At 40.2% G+C, this 25,680-nt stretch overlaps 1 protein-coding gene across 10 annotated transcripts in view; it reads left to right on the forward strand.

The window, feature by feature from the left end:
- The window catches only part of BICRAL (BICRA like chromatin remodeling complex associated protein), a 108,222-nt gene that overhangs the window by 56,760 nt on the left and 25,782 nt on the right, over window positions 1-25,680 (forward strand). For 9 of the 10 annotated variants that reach the window (XM_049716109.1, XM_049716108.1, XM_049716113.1 and 6 more), the window contains 4 exons: window positions 14,255-14,300; window positions 14,715-14,763; window positions 14,852-14,920; window positions 18,425-20,104. In XM_049716109.1, the coding sequence (XP_049572066.1) occupies window positions 14,260-14,300; window positions 14,715-14,763; window positions 14,852-14,920; window positions 18,425-20,104 (1,839 nt within the window). In that variant the 5' untranslated portion in view covers window positions 14,255-14,259. Of the gene's footprint in view, window positions 1-12,644; window positions 13,421-14,254; window positions 14,301-14,714; window positions 14,764-14,851; window positions 14,921-18,424; window positions 20,105-25,680 lie in introns of those variants that run through there. The other variant, XM_049716107.1, reaches the window with a different exon arrangement.

Here is a 25,680-nt window from a genome sequence, read left to right on the forward strand (position 1 = left end):
TTAGGCCTCCAAGACAGCTCCTGGACCCCTCGGAGAATCCTAGGTCCCCGGGGATCAAAGTTTTTAAATCAGTGATGTGGCTATTAATTTCATTTAAAGATGAGAAAACAGGCCCTGAGAGATTGGAATTTGTCAGTAATCACAAGCCTAGTCAATGTCAGTATCCAGAACAAGCCCTTTCCAAATTCCGTGTCCCACCCGCCCCGACCTGTACATGTCCCCAGCCCCTGTAAAGCCTGGCCAGACTTCCCCCTGACCCCCCAAGGTTGGTCACTCTTTCCCCCCATGTTATAGTGCATTGTTTAGCCAGCTGGATTGCTTAATATATTTAGGTTTGTTTCTATTCCACCTCATTCCAAGTTGGAATTAAAGCAGCTTTAAGGCCTGGAATTTTTTTTTTTTGATTCCTAAGTTTTTCTCCTAATAATGTTCTTAGTTTTTTCCACCTTTCTTCCTTGCTGTTAGTAGGCTCTAGCTAGTTACAAAAAGAATGAAGGTCTTGGTTGAATAACAAAGGAAAAACTCAGAGCCCATCTTGTTGAGTTTGACAGCTTCTTTTTCTTACAAATGGGCATAATTGTGAAAATATACTAGTGTTTTCTCCTAGTAAAATGTCATATTATTTCACAAAAAAAATGACCAGTGACTTCACCTGAAAAAGCTTGGGAACCCCCGCCAAAAGCTCTAGCACTTCTTACCTTGCGTTGTGATGAATTGTTGCATCTCTCTCCCCAAAGAAAGAGAGTTCCTTACAATCAGGAACTGTGCCAGGAAGTTTGACACAGCCTTGCAATTACAAAATTTAACAGTCCGGGGACTTTCCTGGTGGTCCAGTGGTTAAGACTCTATGCTTGCACTGCAGGGGGCACAAGTTTGATCCCTGGTTGGTGAACTAAGATTCCGTGTGCTGCACGGTGCAGCCAAAAAATAATAAAAATAAAATTTAACAGTCCATAACAGTGACAATATAGTAAAAGGAATAAGATGAAAATACTTTATATCTTAGATGACGTAAACAGTTACTTGCCCTGGGTAAGTGACTGTTTTATGGTGTAACTTTTTCATCATGACACTTACCAGAATATTGTTTGCTTAAACATAATAATTTACTTCTTGGCCTTGCTTTTACAGTCCTACAAAAATGTTAAGGGTATTTACATTTATTATTGCATTTTATGTCATACTCATTTGATATTCCCAGTCCTTAACAGAGGACCTGGCACATAGTGGGTGCTAAATGTTGTTTAAATGCTTATTCTTTTCAACCACTGAACAAGTTCATTAAAGGTAGTAATTAGTGAAGCGGCTTTCCCCATTCCCTAAGCTATTCTTCAGGGTAGAAAGCAGAAGGAGGCAGGGGATAAAACTACAATTTACTGTCCTCCCTTTCTCCTTTCCTCCTTTGAGGATGCTCTGATTCTATAATTCATGCTAATGAACTCATATAAGCTGTTCTTACCTCCTAAAGTGATTTCTTCCAAAACCTTAAAAATCGCTATAGGACCAAGATGCAATGACAGGGATTGGATTGACCTTCCTGCATAAAACAGTTAAAAATTAGATTAAATATATTAAACAATGGTTTTTAGACATTGAATATCAGGCAGCACAGGACAGGGATTCATGAGAAATAGAAAACAGATAAGGTAAACCCTGTAACTGCCCCACCTTCTGTCTGGGGAGTTTTCAGGCCATAGCGCAGGGAAGGGGAATCCAGATGGAGTCTAGTAATCTTCCTGAGTTGAGCTGATGCAGCTGGGGGGTAAAAGTGGCTAAAACTCATTGGGCAGAGCACCAGAGGAGAGAGCTACATGAAGATAAAACCCTGGAGAACTGCAGAGAGTCTCTCTTGAGTCTTCAGCTGGTAACCTGATCGGTACATGTGTGTGGGGAAACTACCCAAGTCATGGGAAAGAATCAACCAAAAACATTATAGGAGATGACACTTGGAGCTCACACAGGGCAGAGAAGAGTTTGTGTTCCCACCTGCAAGACTGCAAAAATCCTTGTAATTCATGGGACATCAAGTGAAGTACTCGGAAGGGTATTGCCTCACTATAGGGCAAAATTAGCCCTAGACTAAAGACTGACAAAGCTTAAAAGCAGACCTCAAGAGAATCAAACCATTTACACGTAACTTAATTGTGTCCTAGACAAAGTTCAAAAGTATCTATAGGGGGCTTCCCTGGTGGCGCAGTGGTTGAGAGTCCGCCTGCCGATGCAGGGAACACGGGTTCGTGCCCTGGTCCGGGAAGGTCCCACATGCCGCGGAGCGGCTAGGCCCGTGAGCCATGGCCGCTGAGCCTGCGCGTCCGGAGCCTGTGCTCCGCAACGGGAGAGGCCACAAGAGTGAGAGGCCCACGTACCACAAAAAAAAAAAAAAAAAAGTATCTATAGGAATACAAAAATATCCAGTACTCAATAATGTAAAATTAGCAATGTCTGGAATCCAATAAAAAAGTACCAGGCATACAAAGAAGGAGAAAAATACCACCCACTATGAGGAGGACAAAAATCAATCAGTAGAAAAAGACCCAGAAATGATATAAATGATAGAATTAGTAGAGAAGGACATTAAAAAGCTGTCACTATTCTGCATAATTTCAAGAAGGTAGAGGAAAGATTGAACATATTAAATAAAGAAATGGAAGATATTAAAAAAAAACCAACTTCTAGAGATGAAAACTACAATGTTTGAAAATAAAAAATACATTGGATGCAATTAACAAGCAGATTAGACACTGCAGAAGAAAAAATTAGTGTGCTTGAAGACATAGCAATAGAAACTATCCTAAATGAAAGCCAGAGAGATAAAAGGACACTTAAAAAATTTTTTTTAAAGAGCACCAGTGAACTGTGGAACCACTTCAAGCAGCATAATCGTAGGTAATTGGAGTCCCTGAAGGAGGGGTAGGGACACAAAATATATGAAGGAATGGCTGAAATTGTTCTAAATTGGAGGAAAACTATAAACCTACAGATCCTAGAAGTTTAATGAACCCCAAGCACAAGAAGCATGAAGAAAATGATGCCAAGGCATATCAGAATCAGATTGCTTAAAACCAGTGATAAAGAGAAAAAGTTTAAAGCATTGGAGTGGGGGTGGGGTGGGGAGGGGAGACCTATCATGTACAAAAAGACAAAAGTAAGAATGACAGCAGAATTCTATTTGGAAACAATGCAAGCAAGAAACAGTGTAGCAATATCTTTAAAGATCCAAAAGAGAAGAAAAAACTCAGTCTAGAACTATATGTCCCATGAAATACATTTCAAAAATGAAGGCAGAATAAACACTTTTTTTAAAGACATACGAAAACTGAAAGAATTCATCACCAGATCTGTACTACAAAAATATTAAAAGAAATCCTCCAGGGGCTTCCCTCGTGGTACAGTGGTTAAGAATCCCCCTGCCAATGCAGGGGACAAGGGTTCGAGCCCTGGTCCGGGAAGATCCCACATGCTGCGGAGCAGCTAAACCCATGCACCACAACTACTGAGCCTGTGTTCTAGAGCCCACAAGCCACAACTACTGAGCCCGCGTGCTACAACTACTGAAGCCCTCATGCCTAGAGCCCGTGCTCTGCAGCAAAGAGAAGCTACCACAGTGAGAAGCCCACGCACCACAACGAAGGGTAACTCCCGCTTGCCACAACTAGAGAAAGCCCGCACACAGCAACGAAGACCCAACCCAGCCAAAAATAAATAAATTAATTAATTTTTTTTAAAAAAGAAATCCTTCAGAAGGGAGAAAATGATACCAGATGAAAATTGGATTTACTCAAAGGAACGAACAGCACTGGAACTGGTAAATATGTGGGTAAAAATAAAAGTGACTACAGCTCGTTATACCTTGAATAGCTCAGGCACAGATCACATGAGAACACTGCAACCATTCCACAGCTCATGATTGCTTAAATAAAGTTTCCCAATGATCCCTCTGCTAGCCTCAGCACCTTTTAAAGGTAAATTTGTTTGTAAATGATTGGGAAATTATGGCATATACTGATGCTATACCAAATTAGTGCAAATAAAGCAAATGTCAGTAATTTTTTGTATGTTGGTAAGATAGCCTATTATATTGACTCTTGGTGATCTTTTAAAGTTTTAGCTTCCTAGTCATTTTCACTATGTAATGTTTTTGGAAGAAGAAAAAGAACAGAGAGGCATATAAGGAAGAGAAGAGAATCATTCGTTATAGCAGTCACATACCAAATTTCATTTTGTGAAGTATTTGAAATCCTGTGTATGACTTTAAAAATTTTCTTCTATTGCTGCTAGGTTATAATATCTTAAATCAGTAGAATTGATTTGCTTAGCTAGCTTTCCTGAAATAGCTGTTCTTGAAACCAATACATTTCTTGATATGAGAGCTCAGACTGTTCTCACTGTATGAAAAAAATTTTAAATAGCCTGTCATCTTCCTTTTTATCCCTGTCTTAGAGGTCTTTAAAATCTTTCTGTGATCTTAATGAAAATCAGACTGTCTGGAAGATATTTCTTACAGATAGCTGATGTAGATTATTCTTGAGGCCACTAGGCTGCTTGAAAATTTTCCAGGTATTTGATCTCTGGTATGCTTACCTAGAGTGAGACTGATTTGAGATTCTTGTGTTTCATGGGTCTCCCCCATCCTCTTTGTTTTATTAATTGTATTTGGTGTGGGGGGCACCGTGTGGCTTGCAGGACCGTAGTTCTCCAACCAGGAATCAAACCCCGGGCCCCAGGCAGTGAAAACCCAGAATCCTAACCACTGGACTGCCAGGAAATTCCCATATTAATTGTATTTATTTCTTAAAATAGGCCTTTCACGCATGTGGCATAACATTCAAGAGGTACAAAAGGACATATAAGTGAAGTGTATACCTTCCTCTGTGTTTCCAGCCACCCATATTCCCTCACAGAAGCAGCTGGTGTTGCTGGTTATTTGTGCCTCATTTCAGGGTTTGAATATTTACAAACACATGTATATATTCTGCCTCCACCCAGCACTTGGGAGCATAAATCATGATTCATGCACACTGGAATATTACACAGCCGTTAAAAATAATGAGACAGACAGTTCTGCAGCCTGTGGAACGAAAAGCACATTCACAGAAAGATAGACAAAATGAAAAGGCAGAGGACTATGTACCAGATGAAGGAAAAAGATAAAACCCCAGAAAAACAACTAACTGAAGTGGAGATAGGCAACCTTCCAGGAAAAGAATTCAGAATAATGACAGTGAAGATGATGCAGGACCTCAAAAGAATAGAGGCAAAGATCAAGAAGATGCAATAAATGCTTAACAAAGACCTAGAAGAATTAAAGAACAAACACCTAGAAGAATTAAAGAACAAACAAACAGAGATGAACAATACAATAACTGAAATGAAAAATACACTAGAAGGAATCAATAGCAGAATAACTGAGGCAGAAGAACGGATAGGTGACATGGAAGACAGAGTGGTGGAATTCACTGCCACAGAACAGAATAAAGAAAAAAAGAATTAAAAGAAATGAAGGCAGCCTAAGAGACCTCTGGGGCAACATTAAACACAACAACATTCGCATTATAGGGGTCCCAGAAGGAGAAGAGAGAGAGAAAGGACCCAAGAAAATATTTGAAGAGATTATAGTCGAAGACTTCCCTAACATGGGAAAGCAAATAGCCACCCAAGTCCAGGAAGCACAGAGAGTCCCAGGCAGAATAAACCCAAGGAGAAACACGCCGAGACACATAGTAATCAAACTGACAAAAATTAAAGACAAAGAAAAATTATTCAAAGCAACAAGGGAAAAATGACAAATAATGTACAAGGGAACTCCCATAAGGTTAACAGCTGATTTCTCAGCAGAAACTCTACAAGCCAGAAGGGAGTGGCACGATATATTTAAAGTGATGAAAGGGAAGAACTTACAACCAAGATTACTCTACCTGGCAAGGATCTCATTCAGATTTGATGGAGAAACTAAAAGCTTTACAGACAAGCAAAAGCCGAGAGAATTCAGCACCACCAAACCAGCTGTACAGCAAATGCTAAAGTAACTTCTCTAAGTGGGAAACACAAGAGGAGAAAAGGACCTACAAAAACAAACCCATAACAATTAAGAAAATGGTCATAGGAACATACATATCAATAATTACCTTAAACGTGAATAGATTAAATGCTCCAACCAAAAGACACAGGCTCTCTGAATGGATACAAAAACAAGACCCGTATATATGCTGTCTACAAGAGACCCACTTCAGACCTAGGGACACATACAGACTGAAAGTGAGGGGATGGAAAAAGATATTCCATGCAAATGGAAATCAAAAGAAAGCTGGGGGCTTCCCTGGTGGCGCAGTGGTTGGGAGTCCGCCTGCCGATGCGGGGGACATGGGTTCGTGCCCCGGTCCGGGAGGATCCCACATGCTGCGGAGCGGCTGGGCCCGTGAGCCGTGGCCGCTGAGCCTGCGCGTCCGGAGCCTGTGCTTCGCAGCAGGAGAGGCCACAACAGTGAGAGGCCCACATACCGCAAAAAAAAAAAAAGAAAGCTGGAGTAGCAATACTCATATCAGAGAAAATAGACTTTAAAATAAAGAATGTCACAAGAGACAAGGAAGGACACTACATAATGATCAAGGGATCAATCCAAGAAGAAGATACAGCAATTATAAATATATACGCACCCAACATAGGAGCACCTCAATACATAAGACAACTGCTAACAACTAAAAAGAGGAAATTGACAGTAACACAATAATGGCGGGGGAATTTAACACCTCACTCACACCAATGGACAGATCATCCAGACAGAAAATTAATAAGGAAACACAAGCTTTAAATGACACAATAGACCAGTTAGATTTTATTGATATTTATAGGACATTCCATCCAAAAACAACAGATTATACTTTCCTCTCAAGTGCGCACGGAACATTCTCCAGGATAGATTACATCTTGGGTCCCAAATCAAGCCTCAGTAAATTTAAGAAATATGAAATCATATCAAGCATCTTTTCTGACCACAACACTATGAGATTAGAAATAAATTACAGGGGAAAAAACGTAAAAAACACAAACACATGGAGGCTAAACAATACGTTACTAAATAACCAAGAGATCACTGAAGAAATCAAAGAGGAAATCAAAAAATACTTAGAGACAAATGACAATGAAAACACTACGATCCAAAACCTATGGGATGCAGCAAAAGCAGTTCTAAGAGGGAAGTTTATAGCTATACAAGCCTACCTCAAGAAACACGAAAAATCTCAAATAAACAATCTAACCTTACACCTAAACAAACTAGAGAAAGAAGAACAAACAAAACCCAAAGTTAGTAGAAGGAAAGAAATCATAAAGATCAGAGCAGAAATAAATGAAATAGAAACAAAGAAAACAATAGCAAAGATCAATAAAACTAAAAGCTGGTTCTTTGAGAAGATAAACAAAATTGATAAACCATTAGGCAGACTCATCAAGAAAAAGAGGGAGAGGACTCAAATCAATACAATTAGAAATGAAAAAGGAGAAGTTACAACAGACACCGTAGAAATACAAAGCATCCTAAGAGACTACTACAAGCAACTCTATGCCAATAAAACAGACAACCTGGAAGAAATGGACAAATTCTTAGAAAGGTATAACCTTCCAGGACTGAACCAGGAAGAAATAGAAAATATGAACAGACCAATCACAAGTAATGAAATTGAAACTGTGATAAAAAATCTTCCAACAAACAAAGTCCAGGACCAGAAGACTTCACAGGTGAATTCTAGCAAACATTTATAGAAGAGCTAACACCCATCCTTCTCAAACTCTTCCCAAAAATTGCAGAGGAAGGAACACTCCCAAACTCATTCTATGAGGCCACCATCACCCTGATACCAAAACCAGACAAAGATACTACAAAAAAAGAAAATTACAGACCAATATCACTGATGAATATAGATGCAAAAATCCTCAACAAAATACCAGCAAACAGAATCCAACAACACATTAAAAGGATCATACACCATGATCAAGTGGGATTTATCCCAGGGATGCAAGGATTCTTCAATATACGGAAATCAATCAATGTGATATTCCATATTAACAAATTGAAGGATAAAAACCATATGATCATCTCAATAGATGCAGAAAAAGCTTTTGACAAAATTCAACACCCATTTATGATAAAAACTCTCCAGAAAGTGGGCATAGAGGGAACCTACCTCAACATAATAAAGGCCATATATGACAAACCCACAGCAAACATCATTCTCAATGGTGAAAAACTGAAAGCATTTCCTCTAAGATCAGGAACGAGACAAGGATGTCCACTCTCACCACTATTATTCAGCATAGTTTTGGACGTCCTAGCCACAGCAATCAGAGAAGAAAAAGAAATAAAAGGAATACAAATTGGAAAAGAACAAGTAAAACTGTTACTGTTTGCAGATGACATGATACTATACATAGAGAATCCTAAAAATGCCACCAGAAAACTACTAGAGCTAATCAATGAATTTGGTAAAGTTGCAGGATACAAAATTAATGCACAGAAATCTCTTGTATCCCTCTACACTAATGATGAAAAATCTGAAAGAGAAATTAAGGAAACATTCCCATTTACCACTGCAATAAAAAGAATAAAATACCTAGGAATAAACCTACCTAGGGAAACAAAAGACCTGTATGCAGAAAACTGTAAGACACTGATGAAAGAAATTAAAGATGATACCAACAGATGGAGAGCTATACCATGTTCTTGGATTGGAAGAATCAATATTGTGAAAATGACTATACTACCCAAAGCAATCTACAGATTCAATGCAATCCCTATCAAACTACCAATGGCATTTTTTACAGAGCTAGAACAAAAAATCTTAAAATTTGTATGGAGACACAAAAGACCCCGAATAGCCAAAGCAGTCTTGAGGGTAAAAAACAGAGCTGGAGGAATCAGACTCCCTGACTTCAGACTATACTACAAAGCTACAGTAATCAAGACAGTATGGTACTGGCACAAAAACAGAAACATAGATCAATAGAACAAGATAGAAAGCCCAGAGATAAACCCACACACCTGTGGTCAACTAAGCTATGACAAAGAAGGCAAGGATGTACAATGGAGAAAAGACAGTCTCTTTAATAAGTGATGCTGGGAAAACTGGACGGCTACATGTAAAAGAATGAAATTAGAACACTCCCTAACACCATACACAAAAATAAACTCAGAATGGATTCAAGACCTAAATGTAAGACTGGACACTATAAAACTCTTAAAGGAAAACATAGGAGGAACACCCTTTGACATAAATCACAGCAAGATCTTTTTTGATCCACCTGCTAGAGTAATGGAAATAAAAACAAAAATAAACAAATGGGACCTAATGAAACTTAAAAGCTTTTGCACAGCAAAGGAAAACATAAACAAGACAAAAAGACAACCCTCAGAATGAGAGAAAATATTCACAACCGAATCAATGGACAAAGAATTAATCTCCAAAATATATAAACAGCTCATGCAGCTCAGTATTAAAGAAACAAACAACCCAATCCTAAAATGGGCAGAAGACCTAAACAGACATTTCTCCAAAGAAGACATACAGATGGCCAAGAAGCACATGAAAAGCTGCTCAACATCACTAATTATTAGAGAAATGCAAATCAAAACTACAATGAGGTATCACCTCACACCAGTTAGAATGGGCATCATCAGAAAATCTAAAAACAATAAATGCTGCAGAGGGTGTGGAGAAAAGGGAACCCTCTTGCACTGTTGTTGGGAATGTAAATTGATATAGCCACTGTGGAGAACAGTATGGAGGTTCCTTTAAAAAACTAAAAATAGAATTACCATATGATCCAGCAATCCCACTACTGGGCATATACCCAGAGAAAACCATAATTCAAAAAGGCACATGCACCCTAGTGTTCATTGCAGCACTATTTACAATAGCCAGGTCATGGAAGCAACCGAAATGCCTCTCGACAGATGAATGGATAAAGAAGTTGTGGTACATATATACAGTGGAATATTACTCAGCCATAAAAAGGAATGAAATTGGGTCATTTGTAGAGATGTGGATGGATCTAGAGACTGTCATACAGAGTGAAGTAAGTCAGAAAGAGAAAAACAAATATCGTATATTAATGCATATATGTGGAACCTAGAAAAGTGGTACAGATGAACTGGTTTGCAGGGCAGAAATAGAGACACAGATGTAGAAAACAAACATATGGACACCAAGGGGGGAAAGTGGCGGGGGTGGAGGGTGGTGGTGGGATGAATTGGGAGATTGGGATTGACATGTATACACTAATATGTATAAAACAGATAACTACTAAGAACCTGCAGTGTAAAAAATAAAATACAAAGAAAAATGAGGCATATTTATACAGACTGACTTAGAAAGATATATGATCAAAGGAACAAGAAAGGTACACACCTCTTTCATTATGGACATAGAGTTTTTAAAAATGCTTTAAATAGAATTTAAATACCATAAAATGTACCCTGTAAAGTGTACAATTCAGTGGTTTAATTACACAACATTTCCATCACCTTAAGAAGAAACCCCCTACCCCTGACATTGAGGTTTTTAGTCTTTTGCTAAAACCAATCATGCTGCACTGGATATTCTTATACACATATCATTTCACACATGTAGAAGAATATCTGCGGGACGAGTACCTGGAAATATTTGCTAGGTGAAGTGATTTGTGCCCTTAAAACTTTGAAAGCGACTGCTAAATTGCCCTCTCCAGAGGTCACGTGAGTTTACACTCTCACTACCAGGGTATAAAAGTCCCTATTTCCCGTTTCCTGACTAGCATAGTCCTTAACCAAACTTTTTTATCTTTGCCAGTCTGACAAATAATAGTATCTCATTGTAACTTTAATTTCATTTCTTTTATTCTAAGTGAGGGTGATTACTTTTACATGTTTAGGAGCTACTTGTCTTTCCTTTTTTTATGAACTGATTTTTCATACCCTTTGATTTTCTGCAGGGTAGCTGACTTTTTAAAAATAGGAATTATGTATTAAGGAGAAAAGCTGTTTGTGATATGAATTGAAAGTATTTTCCCGTCGTATGTTTTTTGGGGGTTTTTTAGTCTTTGACTTTATTCATGTTTTTTTTTTCTTTTATCATGCAGAATTTAAAAATGTTTTGTCATCACATTTGGCAATCTTCTTTTATGACTTCTGCGTCTTGTGACATACTTAGCCTTTCCCTACTCCAAGATTATAAAAACAAAATTCTCCCATATGTTATTCTAGTACTTGAAGCTCTCCTCCTCCCTCCCATTTAACTCTTAGATCCACCTGGAATTTATTTTTGTGTAAGATGTGAGGTACGGCTCCACCTTCTTTTCTCTAGAAGGCTAACATCTTTCCCCCACTGATTGGAAATGTCACTTTCATAGTGCCTCTTGACTAAGAATAGTAAGAGCAATTTTAAATATTAGATTTAACTTTTTGAGAGTGGTAGTCAGGTGTCTGGGGCAGTGATTTCTGATCTCTTGGGGTGCCTATGAGGATTCTGTAAGAACTGCAATCCCCTTCTCTCCCTGACAAATTCTACTGCTGTAAACTGCTATTACTTAGGGGATGTGTCTTGCTCAAGTGTGCTGAACCAAGAAGTAGTTTTTAACCCCTTAGAGGGGGGACTTAACTTTCACACAGCCTTATAGGTTTCACCTGTGGCCAGAGGCCCATCTAGTGAATCCAGGGTTGTTACTTTAATGAGAAAAGAGCCTCAACAAGAGTCCAGAAGTAATGGGCGAATCTTTTCCAAAAAACTAAGCTCTTCACTTTTGAGTCCGTTTCTGATCCTCAGGTTGTCTTCCCACTTTAGAATCGTAGTCAATTTCTACAGTTTTACTTTGGTAGATTTGCTTTGGTGGGCCGTGTGTCCTCCTGGGAAAGGACTACTGGCTCGGGCTGTAATATGACTGTGTTTTGGCACCCTGTAGAGCTGGGCATGTAGGGATAAGAGTCATCTCTTCTAATTTGAAACTGTTTATAGTCAGAAAAGAGTGCGGCCCTTTTAAAAGCAGAATTCTCGGGGTACCCCTGAGGATAAAGGCTCGTAGAGTTCTACCCAAGGAGGCCTGGAGGAGGAGGTCTGTCTGTTAGGACTGATGCCCCCGAGTAGGGCGGATGTCCCCCAGGAGCGTTTCATCAAGCATTTGAGCGGTCTGCTTGGTTTGCTGTGGGGGATGTGCAATGGCTTTTAATTTCATTCAGTATTGTAAAATTGTTCTTTTATTTGGGCTACTCAAGGAGTAGCTTGTCACTTTGAGCTTTGGGGTAACAAATGTTCTCTGTGCTTGAAAGTCCCAGTGGCAGTGACACCTCCTCGGAGGAGTGACTGACGCTGCCTCCCTCCCTCAGTGTGTGTTAACCCTTGGGCATCTCATCCACTGGAGGAGCTGGGTACAGGTGTAAAGCAGTGAGGGAAGTGGGAGAGGCATGAAAGTGTTCTGCTTTGGTGTAAGCTATTTTTCACGTACGTTTTTATTAATTAGTTTGTTCCAGAGACTGTTAGACACTTAAAAAAAATAAATTTACAAAGGATACAGTGGAACTCCATTTAAATGGTCACGTTGAAGTAAAGAAATAATATCCACTTTATAGGCTTAATTATACGTCATATTTGGCTAATTTAGTCCATGCGAGTGTGCTGTCTGGGAGATAAGCCCAGGATACGGTAATGAGCAACAGCTAGTGCAGTTCTACGTATTAACTATCATGGTTTAAGGGAAGCTCTTCACACTGATGTCTACATATCTACTTAATGATAGTTTTCCTCTTTCTCTTTCCTGTCCCTTTTCACTCCTCAAAGTCATATTAGTAGAGTCGTCCTCGCATGCCCCTGGGCACCTGGACATCTGAGGGCTAGATGCAGACTTCACTTAGCCTGCTGTGCCTTTCAGTTTTGGCCATGGATGTTACCTTTTGACAGGCTTTCCCCACTCTGACCTCCTCCTGTCTCACCCATCACCTCTCCTCTCCACTGATGATCCACTCAAATGGATTGTAATCGTCCGGATCATTCAGCAGCTGAACCAATTCTCCCATCAACGGGAAGGTCCCACATGGGGGGATACTTACCCCTTCCAGACCCTTCCTGAAGAGAGCAAGTTTCCTTCCATGTGGCAGGAGTACATTTTATATTTGTTTGGCCTTGTGACTGATAGGATGGGAAGCTGAGGGGAAGTGGAGAGGAGATGGCAGTTTTAACAGAGAAAAAAAACTTAGTAGAAACTCTGCCTCTGCCTTCTTCGGGCGTGTCCCTCTTCTGGGCATCTCTTCAGGATTTCATTCCTCCGTCCAACTGCCGTTCACAACTGCCCTTTCCAACGGCTCCAGAACTCTTGGCCTTGGCATTCCGTGATGTAAATTATTCCACTGCATGGCTCGAAATGGGTGCAAAGCAGTGTTGCCAGGTGTCGGATCACTAGTGTAAGTTTGCTGGATCTCGGGGGGAGGGAGGAGAAAGAAAGGGGGAGAGCTGCTCTTGGAATTTATACAGTTGTTATTGTTTCAGCCAGAGCACAGTGATTGCGCTGGTTAGGCTGGATGCTGTCGATGGCTGGGGAGAGAGAGAGATTTGGGCTTGGAGCTGGGGTGAATTTGGGGTTGAGGGTTTCTACTTTAAAGATTCCAGTGTTGGGATGCAGACTGTTTGGAATTGAACAGTTGGCGTTACTGCTGCAGAGGGAGGAACTTGGGACCTTCAGGGCAGAGCCTGTTGCAGTACTGCCTGGGGCGATGGTGCCTCTTCTGTCTCAAAAAGTAGGGACAACTGACTTTTCTGTTTTCCTAAAGGTAGCCAGAATATGGCTAGAAATCCAGATTGCTCACCAGGTTTGGAAATATCCAGTCGCAAAATTCAAAGACCTCTGTATGCATGAGATTTTTTTCTAAAACAAAAATACGATTTCTCCTCTTGTTCACTGTGTACATTTTGAGGAAGTTACTGTTCATGGTTTACCGCCCCTTTGAGGAATCTGTGTGTGAGTGGTTGCTGCCAACTCTCCTTGATTTGTCTAGATTGCTTTTTGACTTGTAAGTTAAGGATTTGTGTTCAATAAAAACAATGTAAATTGAATACTTCATCTCTTGAATGACCACAAAAATTTAAAAGTCACATTCATAATAAGCAATTAGAGGGAAAACTCACATGAATTAGTTATTTATCTAGGAAAGTATAAGGTGTATTTTTGTGTTGCATTGATGCTACTGGCTTTAATCTGCTTTGCTGAAACAGTGCTTTCTTATTCCTTTTCTTTATAGTTGTCATGGATGATGATGATGACTCGTGTCTCCTTGATCTTATTGGGTAAGATGCTCATTCCAAAATAAGGGTAAATCAAATGTGTGAGGTTTGCTGTACTAAAACAACCTAATAAGCATATTAAAACCAAGTGGGTTTTTAAAATAAAGATTAAATAATCATCATAGATATAGAAGGGAGACAAAGTGACATGGATTAACATAGGGGTCATAATTAGGTAATCCTTCATTAAATTTATTTTATAAAAAATCCTAGGAGGCAGAAATGAGTGATGATAGGAAATGGAACATCAAAATGAAACAAAACAAAACCAACAAAAAAAACTACTAATAGTTTTAAAACAGGGAGAGGATTTTACTCAAACTAATACATCATTTTCTTTTTCCCCTGTAAAAATGAACCCTAAATATAAGTAATGTATTTATTTGCTGTTTTCTCTTTTTGGCTGTTGTTTTCTAGAGACCCACAGGCATTGAACTATTTTCTACATGGACCTAGTAATAAATCGGTAAGTAATACTCAGACCATCGTAGGCATACATTTTGTTTCTTCCTGAGAGTCAAAGTGATCACTTTTTTGAATTTGTACTTTTGCAGAGCAATGAGGACTTGACTAATGCAGGATATTCTGCAGCCAATTCAAATTCAATTTTCGCCAACTCTAGTGTGAGTATTGGAAACTGAATGCAATGATCAAATGTTTGTCTCATTGATGCCTAGTGAATTGAAGCTTTAATTGCCTTTGTATCATAATGGGAATCCCTACTTTGTCTTTTGTAATTGACACAAGAGGAAAATCTATTGAATTTTGTTGACATTTTCTACTTTTAACTTAGTCTATTAAGATTTTCACTTTGCCATTTTCCTAAGGTTTCAACTTTCTTTCTAAAATGCCTCAGAAACGTTATAGCCTGAGAAACTTATATTAGAGTCTTTTGAATGTTGTTACATAAGCTTTAAAAAAATCATTCTGTATTGTGGTTACTTTCTAATCATTTTCATCTTAAACAAGGAGAAAGATCATAGTAGCTGACACCTACTGAGCGCTCGGTATGTTCTTGGCACTCAGAGCTTAACACATATTAACCTCGTTAACCTTACAATAATTCCGTGAAGTAGGTTCTATCATTATCCATATTTAAAGATGAGAGAACTAAAGGTTGGTATTTACCCAGTATTACACAGCCAGGAGTCGCAAGCTAGGAATCGAACCCAGGCCACCAGGTTCCAGGGCGCAGGTTCTTAAGCTCTAGGAACATCTAGACAAGAAATCTGACCTGAGGGCAGGGAAGTCCTGCCTGGAAACTATATCCGGATTGTTGTGTTTAAGCCTATGTTACTTTAATCTTTTCAACTGCTTTGTTCTGCCATGGATGGGAGTCCAGAGTCCGACCACCCAAGTTTGAATCCTTGCTCTGCCACTTACTAGCTTTATAACCTTGCATCTATCACTAAATCTCTAAGACTCAGTTTCCTTATTTGTGAATCCAGGAGAATGATAAATCTACCTCATAGGGTGGTTAAGATGAATGGACTAGTCCATGGAAATCAGTTGACACAGTGCTCAGTTAATGTCAACTTATCGTCATCGTCAGGGTCTTTATTTTCTTCATCCATAAAATGGAATAGTATTCAGAAAGTCCTTGGGAATGCACAATTCTTTAAAGTATTTGAGTATGTGTAAAGTATGTCAGATCATAACATGCAAGACTCCTCCACATGCTAGGGGTGGCTTTAAAGTCACAGCACTGATTTCCTGTAAGGCTTATGAATTAGTAGCAATGCTGAAATTCATTCTGCGTGGGCAATAACTGCATGTGATGCCATTAAACCCATAAAGTAGATACTGAGCCTGTTTGCCAACACTAATGATTTTTACTTACCAGCTCTCCCACTTCCACGTAAGTATTAATTCTAACTCTTCAGGCTGCTTCATTCAGGGTGTATTTATTGTAAACTTGAGTTGCATCATGTCAGTAAAACATTTTAAAAGCTTTTAAAAATATGGAATTTTAAACCTGTGGTCTGTTAATTTGTGCATTGTAAAAACATTAAACTGTGTACCACCACTCAGGAGATAATCCACTGTTGCCTTGATATTTCTCTGCAAAAACAAACAAACCTCCTTGCTTTCAGTTGCTTTTTCCCACTTCCTTTCAAATGACTGTTCAAGTCCTAAGGTGGTGTCCACCTAACTGAGGCCACATTAGTCCCGTTTCAACTGTTGATTGGGTGTCAAGTGAACTAGTCTTGGCTTTTCTACCTGGGTCTTCCCATCATCTAGCCCCCAACACACCTTATTAACCTAGGGCTGAGAATCTGTATAGTTTTGAAAGTTGGACTCTTCATTCTTTTTTTTTTTTTTTTTTTTTTTTGGCTGCGCCATGCAGCTTGTGGGATCTTAGTTCCCCAACCAGGGATTGAACCCAGGCCCTGGCAGCTAAAGCGCCAAGTTCTAACCACTGGACCCCCAAGAATTCCCTGGACTGTTTTCTTTTTTTTTTTTTTTTAATTTTTATTTATTTATTACTTTTGGCTGCGTTGGGTCTTTGTTGCTGCTCATGGGCTTTCTCTAGTTGCGGCAAGTGGGGGCTACTCTTCGTTGCGGTGCACGGGCTTCTCGTTGCGGCGGCTTCTCTTTTCGCGGAGCACGAGCTCTAGGTGCGTGGGCTTCAGTAGTTGCGGCGCGTGGGCTCAGTGGTTGTGGCGCACGGGCTTAGTTGCTCTGCGGCATGTGGGATCTTCCCAGACCAGGGATCAAACCTGTGTCCCCTGCATTGGCAGGCAGATTCTTAACCACTGCACCACCAGGGAAGTCCTGGACTGTTTATACTTGATTGATCTATTTTTGATTTTTTTCTTCATCTTTTTAAAATTTTTAATTGTGTTAAAAATATATATAACAACAAATGTACCATCTTAACCATTTTAAGTGTACAGTTCAGTAGTGTTAAGGATATTCACATTGTCTTCACCTTATGTTAAATAACGACTGATTCCATTTTTTTTTTCTTTTATAATTTTGACGTATCCCATGATAAACTGCTGGCCAGCATCGTGTCTCTTATTTGTCAGTGACTGTGTTCAGTTCCCTTCATTTGCCTGTGTTGTTGTCTCTAGTTGGAATGCGCAGTCCTTAAGGACTCGTTACGGACAGACACAAACGCAGAAGTGAGCGCTTGACAAATGTTGACCAACTTTTACTCTTGAATAGGACATTGAAATGGTTTTTAAAGCATCATAATAAGCTGATAACTTCTAAGAAATCAAATAACTATTCACTCATTTCATATGGGAAGCTTGTTTTTATCCAGGCCGATTTTGCCTGGAGTGGGGCAGGTTAGAACTAGGGGAGTTCCGAGAAACCTTTAAAGTCAAGCCTGGATCTGGGATACCTTCTGGACCTCTAGTAGAACCACACTCGGAACTCTCAAAACTCACATCTACTCCTGTGGTACAAAAAACTAGACACCGCTGTGTCCTGGATACGCACATACCCTAGGCTGAGTCCCACTCAAGCTTTGGACTTGGGAGCAATCCTGAAAAAAATTAAGCCATGCCACTATCTAAAAAATAAAGCTAAACTCCAGGTAGCCATGAGTATGTTGGCATTATTGATCTGTTTCCTATAATAATTTTATCAGAGCAGTGAATGCATATACTTACAAAAACAACATTAAACATCATTCCTAAGGAAATCAAGTATCAGAATAAGGTGAGCAGGGCTTCCCTGGTGGCGCAGTGGTTGAGAATCCGCCTGCCAATGCAGGGGACACAGGTTCGGGCCCTGGTCCGGGAGGATCCCACATGCCGCGGGGCAGCTGGGCCCACGAGCCGCAGCTGCGGAGCCTGTGCGTCTGGAGCCTGTGCTCCGCGACGAGAGAGGCCGGGGCAGTGAGAGGCCCGCGCACAGCGATGAGGAGTGGCCCCCGCTCGCCGCAACTAGAGAAAGCCCGTGCGCAGCAACAAAGACCCAACGCAGCCAAAAGTAATAAATAAATAAAAATAAATTTATTTTAAAAAAAGAGAATGAGGTGAGCAGTTTGGAGAGTTGTGCCTGAAAAGCAGACTGTTATGCTTTATTCATATTCAAAAGTGAGATGAGATTTTTGTTTAAGAATCTCTTTCCAAGGTTAGATATGCCATGTAACATCCTGCTTATTTTTTTAGAATGCTGATCCTAAGTCATCCCTCAAAGCTGTAAGCAGCCAGCTTGGAGAAGGGCCCAGTGATGGACTGCCACTTTCAAGTAGCCTTCAGTTTCTTGAAGATGAACTTGAGTCTTCTCCTCTTCCTGATCTCAGTGAGGACCAACCTTTCGACATTCTTCAGAAATCCTTGCAGGAGGCCAATATCACTGAACAGACATTGGCAGAAGAGGCATATCTGGACGCCAGTATAGGTTCAAGCCAACAGTTTGCACAAGCTCAGCTTCATCCCTCTTCATCAGCATCCTTTACTCAGGCTTCTAATATTTCTAATTACTCAGGTCAGACGCTACAGCCTATAGGGGTGACTCATGTGCCTGTTGGCACATCGTTTGCAAGCAATACAGTGGGTGTGCACCATGGCTTTATGCACCACGTGGGGATCAGTGTGCCCAGCCAGCATTTGTCTAATAACAGTCAGATTAGTGGTTCTGGTCAAATACAGTTAATTGGGTCATTTGGTAGTCAACCTTCCATGATGACTATTAATAACCTAGATGGATCTCAAATCATATTAAAGGGTAGTGGGCAACAAGCCCCATCAGATGTGAGTGGAGGGCTTCTGGTCCACAGACAGACTCCTAATGGCAGCTCCTTGTTTGGGAGCTCCAGTTCCAGCCCAGCAGCACAGCCTGTTACCGTTCCATTTAATAGCACAAATTTCCAAACATCTTTACCTGTGCATAACATCATCATACAAAGGGGTCTTGCACCAAATTCAAATAAAGTCCCAATTAATATCCAGCCAAAGCCTATCCAAATGGGTCAGCAAAACACATACAATGTGAACAATTTGGGAATACAGCAGCACCATGTTCAGCCAGGGATCTCGTTCGCCTCTGCGAGCTCACCCCAGGGCTCAGTGGTTGGTCCGCACATGTCGGTGAACATTGTAAACCAACAGAACACAAGGAAGCCAGTCACCTCGCAGGCCGTGAGCAGCGCTGGGGGCAGTATCGTTATTCATTCTCCCATGGGCCAGCCTCACACACCCCAGAGTCAGTTCCTCATACCTACAAGCCTTTCCGTCAGTTCCAACTCGGTACACCACGTCCAGACCATAAATGGGCAACTTCTTCAGACTCAACCCTCTCAGCTCATTTCTGGCCAAGTGACCTCAGAGCATGTCATGTTGAACAGAAACTCTTCCAGCATGCTCAGGACCAACCAACCATATTCTGGACAGATGCTGAACAACCAGAATACTGCCGTCCAGTTAGTGTCTGGGCAGACGTTCGCCGCCTCTGGAAGTCCAGTGATAGTCAATCATGCCTCTCCTCAGATCGTTGGTGGGCAGATGCCCTTGCAGCAGGCATCGCCAACCGTCTTGCACCTGTCCCCTGGGCAGAGCAGCGTCTCCCAAGGAAGACCTGGCTTCGCCGCCATGCCCTCGGTGACAAGCATGTCAGGACCTAGTCGGTTCCCTGTTGTCAGCTCATCCAGCACTGCCCATCCTAGTCTTGGGGCTGCAGTTCAGTCTGGTGCATCAGGATCAAACTTTACGGGAGATCAGCTGACCCAGCCAAACAGGACTCCAGTACCGGTCAGTGTGTCTCATCGTCTTCCAGTTCCTTCTTCCAAATCTACTAGCACCTTCAATAACACACCTGGAGCAGGAAGCCAGCAACAGTTCTTCTGTCAGGTAATATTATCAAACAAATGATAATATCAAACAAATGTTTGGTTGATTACGGAATGGAAGAGTGGAATGAGTATCTGATAGAATATAATTTTCATCCTAGGCTCCCAATTTATTATCTTAAGATGTTCAACGTACTATTGATTGCCTTTTTTCTTCTTAACTAAAATGTTTTATCCAGGATAGTGTTGTGGTCTAGAGTGGAGACGCATGGATTTGAATCTAAGCTTAATGACGTGGAGCAAGTCTTACCTTAACTAACCTCTCTAGAGGTTAAGTTTTTTCATCAGTAAAGTGGACATAGTAATACTACTATCCCATGGAATTATTGGGAGAATTAAATGAGATAATCTATATAAAGCACTTAGCAAAGTCCCTGGCAAATGACAAATACTTAATAAGAGCCAATATTAAGACATATACTTGATGGAATGTATTATAGGCATTTAAAAGGAAAGCTTGTTTTGGATGGACTGGGTAGGAAGTTGCAGCTGTTTCTTGGGTGCCAACTGGAAAGGCTCCGGGACTCAGTGAGACTCAGCAGTGGGTAACTGGCCTGCACAGAGGGATGCATATGGAGGGAGGGATCCAGGGCAATGGATTTGACCAAGTACCTGAGCCTACTCTTACCAGAGCATTGTGCCGGTAAATGACTGCGGGCAATCTGTTAAGGATTATGTTTCTGAAAAGCATTTCAAAGGGTCATCAGCTTTGGTCCTTCACCCCATCTGCCGATCTTTGAACTCCTCTGGCTTTTGGTTCTCACTCATTCTTAGCATGTTCTGTAGTTCCAGCTCCATACCCAATTCCCCACCAACCCCCTGCCGGTGGTCTACCCTCCTTACTCCTCCATTTTCCCTGCCTTTCTTCTCCACATTTAGAAGAATTCAGAAACTTCTCTCTACCATGTATATCAATATTTTTAAAACTGTATACCTTTGACTTAGTAATTCCACTAAGAATCCTAAGGAAACAAAGATTATTTATGATCAAGGCTGTTCATTGTATTACTTTTGGTGTTAAAGGTGTGTGTGTGTCTTTGTGTTTTGAAATAACATCAGGCTTATAGAAAAGTTAAAGTTTCAAGACTAGTGTAAAGAATTCTCATATATCCTTCACCAAGATTCCCCAGATGTTAACTTTTTACCCCATTTGTTTTATCCTTCTCTCTCTCTTTCACACACACACACATACACACACAAACACACACACACACATAGTTTTGAGAGTAAATTGCAGGCATGATGCCTCTTGACCCCTACATACTTCAGACTTCAGTGTGTATCTCTTAAGAACAGGGACATTCCCCTACATAACCACAGTACAGTCATCAAAACCAAGAAAAACAGCATTATTACAGTATTATCATCTAATCTACAGACCTTATTCTGATTTAGTCCATTTTCCCAATAATGTCCCTTATAGCAAGAGAGAATAAATTATATTTTGTTTTGTTTTTATGGTCTAGGATCCAACCCAGGATCACTGCCTAATTCTGTTGTCATGTCTTTAAATTGGAAACAGGTTTTTTTTTCTTTCTTTTTTTTAATTTTTGGCCACACCGCGCAGCATGCAGGATCTTATTTCCCCAACTAGGGATCGAACCCACGCCCCCTGCAGTGGAAGCGTGGAGTCTTAACCACTGGACCACCAGGGAAGTCCTGGAAACAGTTTCTTCATCTTGCTGTCTTTCATGACCTTGATTATTTATTTATTTATTTATTTATTTATTTATTTATTTTTGGCTGTGTTGGGTCTTCGTTGCTGCGCGCAGGCTTTCTCTAGTTGCAGCAAGTGGGGGCTACTCTTCATTGCGGTGCACAGGCTTCTCACTACAGTGGCTTCTCTTGCTGCGGAGCACAGGCTCTAGGCACGTGAGCTTCAGTAGTTGTGGCATGTGGGCTCAGTAGTTGTGGCTCTCGGGCTCTAGAGCACAGGCTCAGTAGTTGTGGCACACGGGTTTAGTTGCTCCATGGCATGTGGGATCTTCCCGGACCAGGGCTCAAACCCGTGACCCCTGCCTTGGCAGGCAGATTCTTAAGCACTGTACCACCAGGGAAGCCCGACCTTGATTTTTTTTGAAGAGTCAAACCAACTTTTTTGTGGAGTGTCCCTCAATTTGGGTTTCTCTGTTGTTTCCTCATGATTAGATTCAGGTTATACATTTTTGGTAGGATTGCCACAGAGGTGATGGATGTGTCCTCACGATGTGAACTTGTCGCATTCCTGGTGATGTTAACTTTGAACACTTGCTTAAGATGGTGTCTGCTTCATGTGGTGTCTGATGCATAGTTAATAAGTTTCTTCGGGGAGTTACATTGAGATTATGTAGATATCCAATTTCTTGTCAAACTTGAACACACTAGTTTAAGCTTTCATTGATAATTCCTGACTGAATCAGTTATTACTAAATCGGCTGTTACTGTGACAGTCACCAAATAGAGACTTTCTAATTCCATTGTTTATTCTACATTAATTGTTGGCATTCTACTCTAAGGAAGAGTTTTTCTGTCTCCCCCTTTTACTTATGCCAGTATGGACACATAGATTCTTATTTTATTTAATGTGTTAAAAATTGTTACAATCATTTATTTTGATGCTCAAATTGCTTTGATGCCATTGGGCACCCCTCCATATTGGCTGCTGGTCCTTCTGACATGTTTCCATCGTGCTTTGAGCACTTCCTTTAATTTCTGGCAAAACATGATGTTCCACGTTCGTCTTTCACTTTCCCTGCCCCTGCCCTGGAATCAACCACTTGAGGGACCTTGTTCCTTCTAGTGGAGAACAATATTTAGAAGTAAGATCTGAGCACTACATATTCATTGCTACTGAGGTTGTCTCAGCTGGGACTTATATGTATTTACACATACTCAACATCTATAGCTGTCCATCTATCTATATTAAAAACCATGGGTTCATACTGATACTTTCAATTCTAATCCAGTACCACCAGGTTCATTATTCAAGTCTCCTTTTCCATATTTGTAGCTCTCTTTTCTAACAGTGAGAAAGCCTGCCCCACAATATATTTGCTTATTTGCCCAATCCTAGAAAACAAAGAAAATAGTTTTAGAATTGCTAATTCATAGCACTGTGAAAAACAAACCTACTTCAGACTCCAGTATTGGTTTACATTCTGTCTTTAACCTAAAGGTGTGTAGTCAAAATACTGTGTTCAACACCTGAAAATACCACAACATTATAAATCAACTATACTCCAATAAAAATTTTTTTAAAAATACTGTATTCAAAAGTTACTAGAGTTAGTACTTTTTTTTTCCTCCCTTGGTATGGTTATGCTATTCTTTTGAACTATACTTTTGCTTGTTTCTGTTTGTGTTTCATTTTAGAATTCTTTTCCCACTACCCTTGTTGATTTTATCTATTTAATTTCTTTTGAATGAGTGAACCATTAGCATGGTCCCAAAAGTCAGGGCTATGCAGAAAGTGTGCCGGGCAGTCTCCCTCCTCCCTGGCCTTTCTCCCTGCTCCCACCCCTCCCTCTATCCTTTCCTGCCAGTTCTCATCCATCCCCTATTTTCAGCAATATCATTAGTTTCTCCTTTTTTTTTTTTTTTTTTGCGGTACGCGGGCCTTTCACTGTCGTGGCCTCTCCCATTGCGGAGCATAGGCTCCGGACGCGCAGGCTCAGCGGCCATGGCTCACAGGCCCAGCTGCTCCGCGGCATGTGGGATCCTCCCGGACCGGGGCACGAACCCGTGTCCCCTGCATCGGCAGGCGGACTCTCAACCACTGAGCCACCAGGGAAGCGCGAGTTTCTCCTTTATTTATCCTCTGTTTTTTTTCACACAGATAAGCAGATACATGTATATTTTCTTATTTCCTTACATATATATTTTCTTATTTCCCCTCCTTTCTTACTCAAATATAGCATACTATAGATAGATATTCTTCTATACTTTGGGTGCAAAAAAGTGTTCTAAACCCAATATAATAATTCTCCAATAGTAGGAGGATTATTGGATATAATGAAGTATTATGGAGCCATTTTAAATGTTTCTGAAAAATAATTAAAGATTTGGGGGAAGGCTTACAAAGTCATTTTAAGTGACATTTTAAATGTGAAATATTTAAAATGCACATTTAACTGTAAAATATTTAATAAGCAATTTGTTTTCTCTTTTAGAAAAATGTTAAAAGACAATATGGTGAACTAGAAAATAGAAAACCCTCTTGCTTACAAAACAACCAGAAACTTGATTAGGAGGAAATGTACTGCTCCCTTAACAGCAGTTCTCTGGGTGGTGGAATTACAGATACTCTTGTTTTCTTCTAGTTTTAAAAACTTACCCCAGGTAGAGGAGGTGATACCTGGACAGCATTTATCAACATAGTGATGCATTTTTCAAAAATAAGTAAAACATGCCATTGGTAATCACTAGAAACAGTTCCAAAATAGTTCAGAATGAAAAGTAAGCCTTCCTCTTCCAGAGGCCACCACTGTTTCTAGGTTCTTTCTCTTGCCCCAGATATGTCCTCTGCATATACAGCACAAACGTCACATATATACTTATCTCTGCAACACACCATACCTGTTTTTACTTAATTATAGAACTTGAGGATTACTTTATATCTATATATATTGATCTGCTTTATGTTTATTTTAATCAATTATACATAATCAGCCACAGCATGGTCATTTCCTTTCTTTTTCCTTTTTTTTTTTTTCAATGAGGGGGAAAAAAAAAAATCTGTCTTTCTGACTCCCCAAAGTTTCAACTATCCAAGGTAACAAGAAGCCTACACTGGCAGCTCCAAAGTAGTTTTTGTGACTTTTAATGCCAAAGAGTATTGGGAACTAGATCAGTTGCATTATGTCCTGTGTGTTCTGCTGCAGGTTTTCCAGAACAATTAAAGCATCAGGTGTTTTGGAGTAAGGAAGACACAGCCTTGGAGGCAACACAAGTTGGAAAAATAGTGCTGAGGTGTCATCTAACATTTAAACTCCTAGGACATCCAGAGACATTTGCAGTGACTCTTTTTATAATTTCTGTATAAGTTACTTTATAGAACATCGTAATGAACAAAAATACCATTATCAGGGGCCTACAGTGTTTATCTATTTGGAGAAATTTAATATGTCAAGTTTTGATACTATAAAGCATTAATATTAGAGAACAATGAGTTTTTAAATATAAACTTTATTTTTGGTATAGATAATACACTTATTTGGTTCAGAATTCAAAAGGTGCAGAAAGGTGTATACTACAGTGAAAAATTTCCTTCCTCCTACTCCCCAGGCACGCAGTTGCCTGCAGGCAACCAGTGTAACCAGCTTCTTGAAGAGCGAACTTAAGTCCCCACCCCACATTTTCCATTATGAAAACTTTCAGAACCACAGAAAAGTTGGAAGAGTACCGTGAACCTATTCACCTAGATTCACCAGTTGTTTATGTTTTGCAACATTTGCTCTGTGTGTGTCTCTGTGTGTCTCTCTCTACACACACACACACACACATACACACACACTCTTTTCTCTGAACCTTTTGAAAGTAACTTGCAAATGGTATGACCCTTGACCCCTAAATTCTTCAGCAGGTATCTCCCAAGAACAA

This window comes from Orcinus orca, chromosome 10, assembly GCF_937001465.1.
Source record: "Orcinus orca chromosome 10, mOrcOrc1.1, whole genome shotgun sequence".
In the NCBI taxonomy this organism is placed as follows: Eukaryota; Metazoa; Chordata; class Mammalia; order Artiodactyla; family Delphinidae; genus Orcinus; species Orcinus orca.